The sequence below is a fragment of the Octodon degus genome, unplaced genomic scaffold (assembly GCF_000260255.1).
Source record: "Octodon degus isolate 3935 unplaced genomic scaffold, OctDeg1.0 scaffold00244, whole genome shotgun sequence".
Classification (NCBI taxonomy): Eukaryota; Metazoa; Chordata; class Mammalia; order Rodentia; family Octodontidae; genus Octodon; species Octodon degus.
Window position 1 is genome coordinate 956,078 of NW_004524820.1, and position 10,868 is coordinate 966,945.

General features: G+C 39.8%; 1 protein-coding gene and 2 pseudogenes across 2 annotated transcripts in view; 1 reads left to right on the plus strand and 2 right to left on the minus strand.

Annotated features, from left to right (window-relative positions):
- Positions 1-552: 552 nt before the first annotated feature.
- Positions 553-1,862, minus strand: LOC101587408 (annotated as a pseudogene).
- Positions 1,863-1,885: 23 nt separating this feature from the next.
- Positions 1,886-10,868, plus strand: part of Ccnc (cyclin C) — a 27,023-nt gene continuing 18,040 nt past the window's right edge. Inside the window, exons 1-2 of one of the 2 annotated variants that reach the window (XM_004645922.3) lie at positions 1,886-2,070; positions 7,067-7,173. In XM_004645922.3, coding sequence (XP_004645979.1) covers positions 2,039-2,070; positions 7,067-7,173 — 139 coding nt within the window. In that variant the 5' untranslated portion in view covers positions 1,886-2,038. The remainder of the gene's footprint in view (positions 2,071-7,066; positions 7,174-10,868) is intronic. The other variant, XM_004645919.3, reaches the window with a different exon arrangement.
- Positions 5,556-6,754, minus strand: LOC105740943 (annotated as a pseudogene).

Sequence of the window (10,868 nt, forward strand, 5' to 3'; positions counted from 1 at the left end):
TGAACTCAGGCCCTTGCGCTTGCCAGGGAAGCGCTTATTCCGCTGAGCCATCTACCGGGCCTGGTATTTCTGATATACCTAGTATTTTCTATTTCACTTAGGAAAATTGTTATCACACTCAATTTTACTGCACCCTAATTGGTCTCCACCCACAAGGAAAAAACTTTTTAAATTCCCTCAGAACTCGGATCATCCATGAACAACCTCCAGGTATATCCAATCACTTAGAAAACAGCTTTAAAGGCAATGTTACAATAATACAAATGGTAAATACAGGAACGTGATCTTGTAAACAGCTTTTTTTTTTCAGTGCTTCAGACTGGGAAATACATGTGTGTATATGTTTTTAGATATCCTGCAACATTAGTAGTTCCGTGACATTAAAATACAGCCACACTTCTTCACTGTAAGACACCTGTATCCCAGCACTATTGAGAGGCCGAGTGAAGTGGATCACAAGTTCCAGCCCAGCCTGGGCAATTTAGTGACTTTGCAAGACACTCTTTCAAAGGTAAAAATAAAAAATCATATAAAATGGGCTGGGGGATTTCGCTTCATAGGTTAGGACCTGAGTTCAGTCCCCGGTACTGGACAGCGAGGGTGGGGACTGGAGAACCAATGCATTGTGAAGTCCAAATCATCAATTATTTCTTTCCAATTGCAAGAATAGGTGAAGCCACAAGCTGTCACACTTTCTTATAGTGCTAAAATGCTGGACAACAGGATGCCAAGACCCCAAATTGGGCCACCTTCTATTTTTTTACACTGGATTAAGGACAATTTTTTGTTTTTATGTACAGAAAACTCAAGAGTACACTTAGCCCAGTTTAGTGGCAAGCTCTTTAGCCTTTGCTTTCTCCAGCTTGGCAATACGAGCCACAGATTTTGGACCCAGAACGTTGCCTCCCCAGTGATGGCAGATCTCATCGTATCTGTCATTGTAGTTGGTCCAGATGGCCTCCACCAGCTTAGCCAGCGCACCTTTGTCTTAAGAGTTGACTTGTGTGAAGGCGACAGTGGTATAGGTCTTCCTGTGGACCAGACGCCCCAGCCTGGCCTTCCCCTTGATGATGCAGTAAGGGACCCCCATCTAGTTACACAGGGCAGGCAGGAACACGACCAGCTCGATGGGGTCCACGTCATGTACAATCACCACGAGCTGAGCCTTCTTGTTCTCTACCAGAATGGTGACGGTGTTGACACCTGCTCTGAGGACCGGTGGCCTCTTAGTGGGGACATCCCCTTCGCCAGCAGCTTTCTTCTCTGCCCGGGCCAACAGCCTCTGCCTCTTCTCTTGCTTGGCCTCTGTTCTGTACTTGTGGGGGAGCTTAAGCAGCTGGGTAGCTGTTTGGCGGTCGAAGGGCTGGGTGAACTGGTTAATCGCAGGGGGCACCCTCAGCCGCTTGTACAGGATGGCCCTCTGTCGCTGCAGCCGGAGGTACCGGGGCCATTTGACAAAGCGGGTGAGGTCTCTATTGGGCTGGATGTCCTGTCCAATACCAAAATTCTCTGGCCTCTTCTCAAACAGATTTACCACCTTCTTGGCCTCCTGCTTCTTTACGACAGCATGGGCTGGGGCCACTTTCTTGCCCTTGGCCTTCTTCCCTTTCAGTATCTCGGCCGGCTGACAGAAAGCGAGCCACTTCTTAATACAGTGGCTCCAGCCGTTAAGACCAAAGATGAAGCAGGGACAGGCCGGAAGCGGTCGCGGGAGCCCTCCCTCGGCGAGAGCCTTCCTGAGCACCACTTCCGGTGTCCTACTTTAACATTCCCACCACCAAACCATAAGCTTGCGACTTTCCGTGGCACTACAGGGCGAGCCGGAACTTTTGTGTGTAGGAACGGGTTTTACACAGTCGCATGTTGCCAGCCGGCGTCAAGGAGACCAGGGTGCACCGTCTTCCTCTCGCCGTCGCCGCCGCAGAGCACAGCTTAGCTGGTCAGATCGAGGAGCGCGGTCACCCGACGCCTGGGTCTATGGTCGCTCCGCGGCCCGCTCCGCCGGCTGGTGCTGTTTTATTAGGGCGCACAGTGCTCCATGGCAGGGAACTTCTGGCAGAGCTCCCACTAGTGAGTGATCTTCCGTCCTCTCGGCGGGGCCGGTTCCCAGGGGGCGGCGGACAGGGCCTGCTGACTCGCCTGGGCCTGGATCCCTGCTCCGGTCCGAGCGACCTCGGGCAGCCGCAGGACCGGAAATGAAATGGGCTTTTTTTTTTTTTGAGGCGACTCCTATGTCCATCCGAGCGCGGTTTGGGGGAGGGGTGGTCGCGAAGGTGAAGAGGCGGTGGGTGAAGGCTGGGGTGTTTGATTCCGGGTGTTGGCTTAGCTGGGCCGGGGGCTGCGGGTGGGGGCGAGCGAGCACGCGGCGAGTAGGTAGCCCGTGATCGCCCGTTCGGGACAGCGTGGCTTGCTTTTGCTGGGACTTCGTTGGGGGAACAGCATTGTGTTCTTTTGTCGTTCACCTTTTGTCGTGAGTGGGGTAAATATTCTGAGGAGAGGAGGGAGGGAATTAGTGCGTGTTAGCCGCTTCCGGCCGCTGCTTTATGCCTGGTTGAAGTTGCGTGTTGATAAGGAGTAAGGCACGTGCGCTCAGAATTACTCATTTTATTAGCTCTTGAATTTTTTTTCCAACTGTTTTCTAGTGATTTTGTTTGTTCCTTCAACCTGTCTTATGAATGAGTTTCTGTTTGTCAGTGACTGAGGAAGAGATAGTGTTAATATAAAGAACATCTCTACATTTGCATGGGGAAGGTGTGGTGTGATGGGTTTAAACACTGAGTAGGCTTTTTGTTGTATGGTTTTGGGGAGTTTGTTTTCTTTTGTTTACCCTAGATCGAACTCGACCTTGCGCTTGCCAGGCAGGTGCTTATGCCGCTGAGCTACCATCTCCTCCTCTACTGTGTAGTTGAAGGATAAACAGAATTTGATGGCTGTGTATGATTCGTACACCTGTAATCCCAGCGCTTGGGAGGCTGAGGCAGGAGGATACCATAAAGTGAGCTTGCCTGAACTGCTTAGTGAAACCCTGTCTCAAAAAGACAGGGTGGGGTAAGAACTTAGTGAAGGTAGTTTTAGTGTAAAATTTTAATGCTAAGAGCATTTAATATCATTTAAATTTTTATTGTGATTTTTTTTTCCTGTCTTTTTCATGAAGAGGAAAAGAAACAACACACTTGGAGACCAATTTTTCAAAAGGCATGTTTTTCACTTGATATAAAGTGATTCTGTGGAGATAAGTGCTATAAATGCTTTATTACTGATTATATCATCTTTTATTTTGCTTGTTACAAAAACATTGTCTTGGGCAGAGTTAAAACAAAAATTTAAGTAGTGGAAAAATTGATAAACTTTAAAAGAAACTGAGACAACTGACAGCCAGCCAGTTGTCTTTTTTTTTTTAACCTTAAAAAAAGATTTTTTTTTTTTTTAAATGTACTTGGTTGTTACAGGGACTCACTACCCAGCTTGGACTCATAGTGATCCTTGTTTTCTGCCTCCCCAGCACTGGGATTACAGATATGTGCTCCTGTGCCAGGACTCTGTGGCTGGTTCACTGCACATTGGGGGCGGGGCCGGCGGGCTTGGGCCAGACAGAGATCGAACCCCAGTCCCTGTGCTTTTTATTTATTTATTTATTTATTTATTTGGTGGGGGTCCTTCTGTGTAATTTAGACTTGCCTTGAACTCACCACGTAGCCCGGGTTGGCCTCAAGCAAATCCTTCCACCTCAGCCTCAACTGTAATTCATACTTTTGAGATGCACATGTTCTTACACTAGGGACATGGTAGTTTTTCCGCAGTGGCACATGAAAATAATGGTGAATCTTACAGGTAGTATTAACATTGCTGGGGTTGGGTAGATAGCTTAGCAGCATAAGTGCCTGCCTGGCAAGCACAGAGTCCTAAGTTTAATCCTCAGTACCAAAATAATAATAATAATGATAATGCTAAATTTGTAAATCTTGGGTTTTTTTCCTCCATACAAAATACTGTGAGGGTGCAAGGTCCAGAGTTTGATCCCGGGTACTGCGAAGAAACCTCAGAACAAGAACAACAAGGGGCCAGGGAGATGGCTCAGTGGAATAAGTGCTTCCCTGGCAAGCGCAAGGGCCAGAGTTCAATCCCCAGTTGGGGGGGGGGGGGAAGAAAAGAACAACAAAAAAATACTATGAGAAAAACGTAAAACATTTGTGAAATTTATCCTTAAAAAATAAAATAACTGTGGATATAAAACTATTGAGCAAAATCATAGTACTTTCAATTTTAGAAAATTTAAATAGAACAGAAATACATCCTCTGACTAAAATGCAGTAAAACTAGAAGGGCACTAAGTATTTTGTACTTGATTGGTAAATTAATGAACAGGTAACAAAAATGAAAACCTCTTACAAAAACTTAACAGTGTACAGAGAAATTGTATTTGGCTCATCAAGGCCTGGGGAAATGTTTGACCTCATAAGTAAACTTCAGAGGAAAAAACAGTGATACCTTCTTTGCCTTTAAGTTTTAAAGTATTTGAAAGACTGAGTGTAACCTTAAATATGATAAGACACAAATCACTGTTAACTAGGAATGAAACTGAGGTGACCTTTTGGAGGGCAAACTGACAGATTACATTAAAATTGTACCAAAGTAGATCTATCAGTTCTGCTTTTAAGAAATTATTGAAAATAAATTATTATTTAACATGACTGGAATTTGTGAACAAATTCCTCTTAATCATGAACAATTGGGAATATCCTTCATCAGTCTAAGCCACCATCAATTGATGTTAAGTAATTTCACAGTAATCACAAAGTGATAATTTATGTATCACAATAAATTAAATAAGAGCCGGCTAAAAAGTTCAGTGGATTAAAGCACCTGCTTGGGCAGATACAGAGGCCTGGGTTCGATCCTGGCCTGCCATGCCAACCATGCCCCCGGAGCACATTGAGAGGGCATTTGAGACTGGATATGGTAGCAGGTGCCTGTAACCCCAGCTCTTGGGAGGCTGAAAACAGGAGAATTACTACGAGTCTGATCCGATCTACGTAGTGAGATCCTGTAGGCCCTTACTAAAATTAAAAACAAATAAGTATGCTGTTAAGATGATAAAACATTGGGGTTTTTTGTTGTTGTTGTTTTTCCTGCCAATAAATACTTTAATGAGAATCAAGGTCTATGACATGCATTCAAGTAACTATCCCAGTTTGGGGCCAACCAACTACATTTAACCCACATTTGGAAAGTAAACCATTTTAAATGTTACCTATCAGTGCACATCTTCACAGAAGATACCAATCTGGCACCATAAATGCATTATTAACACTTCCTCTTGGGGAAAGGTTAATATGGTAACCCAAATGCATGAGCAAAGCTAAACCATCCTATTGTTTTTCTGTCAGGAGGACCTGGGGAGACCATTGATTCAGCAAACACAACTTTGTCAAAGTTCATTAGAACACCAAAATAGAGTAAAGAAAAACTGTACAAAGATTGGTTGAGCTGGGCTTGCCTATATCCAGTTCTTAGATTTGAAGCCTTTCCAAACTACTTGTATGTAATTTAAAAAATTATGTTTCAGAGTCTAGGTCAAAGCCAATTTGCCAAAACCCTCAGTAGAGTGCAAAAAAGCTCTCATGTTTCCATATCTTTAAAATACCCATGTAGAGGTCCACATGCCTCATAATTGCTCTCTGGTTCATCATGCGAGTTCATATCACATCACTGGATTGGACACCAGAGCTCTGGCTAAGCCATATGTAAAGCTAGAAACAGTAATTCCAAATTGTGTTACCTGTCATTCACAACAGTATTAGGTGCTTCTTGGTAATATTACAGACTGGTAGCTGTGTTCCTACAACAGTAAGACCATACCTTTCCACAGACTCCTGATGTCCTCTTATTGGTATGTACCAGGGAAGCTGCTAATCATACTGTCTTGGAACAATCTACCTTGAGCCTGTATTCAGATGTTTAGAAGATCAGTGGGATTGGCTATAGTGGAAGATACTGCTCCTGATCATACCCTACAAATCATATTATTAAAAGAATTTTATTGAAAGTCTCCCCAGGTATTCCTAACCATCCAACGGTCCTAGGCCTTCTAACATTCTACAAATAATCACTTCAGGCTATAGTAAATCTCATTTTAAGGGTACTATATGATGTCTGTCTTAGTAAAGCAGAAGCAATACCTGAATATAGAGCCAGCCCACCTTCTTTATAGATTTGGAAGGCTTGAAACATTCTTCTATTTTATCTATTTGAAACAAACATCAGTACTTTGGTCTTGTACTTGAAGTGGTGTTTTGTTGAGTTCCACAGGGCAAGTTCCACACTCAGCAACAGGAGCCAAGCATGGTAGCACATACCTACAATCCCAGCTTTTGGGAGGCTGAGCCAGTACAATTGCTGTGAGTTTAAGACCAACCTGAGCTACACAGTGAGTTCACAGCAAACCTAAACTACCTAGTGAGACCCTGTACTTCCCCACAAAAAATGAGTGTACAAACTCAGCAATAGTAAGAGAGGCAAGGCCTAGCTAGGTGTTGTGGAACATACTTGGGAGGCTAAGACAGAAGGATTGCTGAGTTCAAGGGCAGCTTGGGCTACAAAGTGAATTCAAGCCCAATTTGAACTACATAGTGAAACCCTGTCTCAAAAAGAAAACAAAAATTAAGGCCAGGCTGCCATGTACAAAAGATTTCCAATTCAAAGCAAACATCTCATGCCTCACAGTGTTACTTTTCTGGTGTTGTTTGGGCTCTTCAGATGTCAAATCTTGCTAATTTTAAGATGAATCTTGATATTAGAGTGTTAGAATCAGTCCAGTATAATACAATAGAAAGAGACTAGAAAGAAGGAAACAACTAGAGGATAATTTTTTTCAGGGCATATTCATGTTTGTTAGTGAGATAATTGTTATTAATTGCTTTTTCAGAAATATCAGAAATAATTATCTTTAAGGTTACTTTACACTTTGTGCTTTTCAGAACATGAACAACCTGCTTAGTCTGAGTGTTTGCTGTGACTTTCCCAATTGATTTTCCTACCAAGTACATCTTAACATCTTTACTTCTAGTTTGCAGTGGATTTTGGATAAACAAGACCTGTTGAAAGAGCGTCAAAAGGATTTAAAGTTTCTCTCAGAAGAAGAGTATTGGAAATTACAGATATTTTTTACAAATGGTAAGCTGTTTTAATTTGTTAAAGTGGTATAGTTGGTTACTTTTGAATAAGAATAATTTTCTATGATAAGTTTTGATGAACTGTTAGAGTCTATACTTAACATTTTTCTTATTTTAAAAGTGAAAAAACCAAAATTTTAAAGCAAGGTAATAGGATAACAGTGTTTGAAACATTATATATTGTTGTCTTTAAATTAGTACAAAATATGACATTTAACTGTCCAAACAATATTAGAACAATTCTTTCTTTTCAGTGAACTAAGAGAAATTAGTAGTATAACCATCTTAACTAGCATATATATTAGCCTTTTTTTTTTTTTTTCCTTTTCCTGGTACTGGGGATTGAACTCAGGACCACGTGCTTGCCAGGCAGATACCTATGCCACTGAGCTATCTCCCCAGCATATGTATATATAAAGTTTCTTTCCATTTTATAATATCTATTGTATGTTTTGGATATTTTTTACTCTTTCAGCTTCTCAACACTAGGGAGACAGTAAGCTGTTTACACATGCGTGTCTGATTTATTTCACTTATGAGTATGGTCTCAAATTGCATCCATGTATCTGTAAAAGTCTCCAGTTTTATCTTTCTTAATGGCTGAGTAGTATTCCATTGTATAAAAAGACCACATCCTTTTTATTCATTCTTCAGTTGGTGGGCATTTGGGTGGTTTCTAAGATCTGGCTGTGATAAATTGTGCTGCTATAAACATAGGTGCACATACATCACTGTGATATGTCTTTCATTCTTCTGGGAAAATACCTAGCAGAGGAATAGCTGTATCAAATAGGAGCTCTAATCAGTCTCTTGAGGAATCTTCACTAATTTCCACAGTAGTTGTACCAGTCTACATTCCCAACAGGAGAAAAGGGTTCCTTTTTCCCCACAGTCCTCCTGTATTTGTTACTCATTGATTTCTTGATTTCTTTCTGGAGTGAGATGGAATCTCAGTGTCGTTTTAATTTCCATTTCTTGAATGGCAGTGATGTTGAACTTTTTTTTTTGTTTGTATTTCTTCATCTGAGAAGTGTGTATTCATTTCCTGCCCATTTTTTGATTCAGTCTTTTATTTTTTTATTTTTTATTTTTTTTGTGTATGTGTGTGTGTGGAACTGGGGATTGAACTCAGGCCCTTGCGCTTGCCAGGGAAGCACTTATTCTACTGAGTTATCTCCACGGTCTCTAAATTTTGAAGGTATGAGGTTTTTAGTTCTTTGTATGTTCTCAGTAGTAATCCTTTGTTGAAGAACATCTGGCAAACATTTTTTCCCACACTGTGGATTATCTCTTCATTTTGTTGGTGTTTTTTCTTGCTATACAAAAGCTATTTAATAAGGTGAGATCCTAGTTGTTGATTCTCTGTGATAGTTACTATGCAGTTTTTTGTTGTTATTGTTGTTGTTGGTGTTTTGTTCTTGGTTTTTTTTTGGGGGGGGCATATTTATTCATACCCCAACGTCTTCAAAAATGTTACCTATTCTGTCTTCCAGAAAATTTTAATGTTTTCTGTTTTACTACTTAGATCTTTGATCAATTTTGAATTTAGCTTACTGCATGAAAAATATAGGTCCAATTTTAATCTTTAGGATGTATAGAGCCAGTCTTTCCAGCACCATTTATTAAAGAAGCTAACTTCCAGTGAATGTGTTTGGCACCAATCAATGATAAGGTGGCTGAGTATGTCTGGAGTTGTTTCTGCATCTTCTAATCTGTTCCACTGATCTTCAGGCCTGTAATTTGTTTTGTTGTATTGCAAGTACCATGCTGTTTGTTTCATAGTAGCTTTTTAGTATAATTTCAAGTCAAGGATTGCAATGCCCACTTCCTTGCCTTTCATGCCCAGAATTGCCTTTGCTGTTCTAGGTCACTTCTAAATTCCAAATGAATTTTAGGATTTTTTTTTTTTCCTAATTCTGTGAAATATGCTATTAGAATTTTGACCAAAGTTGTATTGAATCTGTGTTAATAGTTTTGGAAGAATGGCTATTTTTACTATATTAGTTCTTCCTACCCAAGAGCAAGGGATTAAAAAAAAAAAAAAAAAAGAGCAAGGTATAGCTTTCCATTTTCTGTTATCTTCAGTCTCCTTTTTCTCAACACTAGATCTCAATATAGAGGTCTTTTACATCCTTCATTAGATTGATTCCTAGGTATTCCATTTTTTTGGATGCTATTGTGAAAGATGCTGTTTCTCTAACTTCAGTGAGTTTGTTATTTATGTATATAGGAAGGCTATTACTGATTTTCAGGTGTTGACTGTATCTTGCTATGCTACAAAATTTGCTCATTAAATCTAGCAGGTTTTTAGTGGAGTTTTTGGGGTCTTCTATGTACAGTATCATGTTATTGACAAATAATCATAATTTAACTTCTTCCTTGTTATTCCTTTTCTTTCTCTTGTCTACTTCTCTCTGGCTAAAATTTCCAGGACTGTGTTGAATAAGAGTAGAGACAGTGAACATCTTGTCCCGTTCCTGATTTTAGAGTGAAAGCTCTCCATTTTTGTTCATTTAGTATGATGTTGATTGTTGGTAATAGATGGCTTTTATGAAATTGAGGTAGAAACCATCTACTTCATTTTTCTGTAGGGTTTTTATCATGAATGTGTGCCAGACTTTGTCAAATCCTTTTTCTGCATCTATTGAGATGATCGTGTGGTTTTTGTCCTTGGTTCTGTTAATATGTTGTATTACATTTATTGATTTGCATACATTGAACCATCCCTACATCCCTGAGGTAAATCCCACTTGATCATGGTGCATCATCTTGATGATTTCCAGTATTCTGTTTGCCAGTATCTTATTAAGGATTTTTACATCATTGTTTGTTAGAGAGATTGGCTTGTAGTTCTCTTTTTTGCTTTGCTCTTTCTCTCATTTTGGTATCAAGGTAATGCTTGCTTTCAGGAATGAATTTGGGAATGTTGCTTCCCTTTCAATTTCATTAAAAAGTTTTGAGAAGTAGTAGGGTTAGCTGTTCTCTAAATTTCTTACAGAATTGACCAGTAAATCTATCAAGGCCTGGGCTTTTCTTTGTTGGTAGGTTTTTAATTATGTCTTCAATTTCATTGAATGGTGGTTTATTTAGGAATTTTGTGTCTTTTTGATTGAGCTTTGGTAATTCATATGTGTCTAGGAATCTGTCCATTTCTTACACATTTCCCTTTTACTAGAATAGAAGTTTTTAAAGTAGGTATAGGTGAGCTTATGGATTTCTGCAGGGTCCGTTGTTTGTGATTTTACTCTTTTCATTTCTAATTGTTTAGATTTGCATATTTTCCTTCCTTGTTTTGAGAAAATTGGCTATGTGTCTTGTCAATTTTAGTCTTGCTTTATTTTATTTTGAATAGTAACAACAAATAGAAACAAAGAAATAGGACAACATATAGCAGTACATATGCTGCAGATTTTCAAAATGAGAATAGCTAATTAGCAATTTTTTATCAGATCTGTTGCTCACTTTAATAGAAATAGTTTTGCAAGATTGGGCAAATATTAGTGCTTGCTTTGAAGAAATCTTTAACTTTTTCAATTTTCTCATCTTTATTTTTTTTTAAATATTTTAAAGAGTAAAAACAAAAAGTAAATATTTCAGTAATTTCCTCTTTACATGTGACTAATTCACTCTTTCTTTATCCACGGAGGATTTTTTCCCCTAATATAAAGTCTTCATTTTCTGCAGTTCTATTAGTTC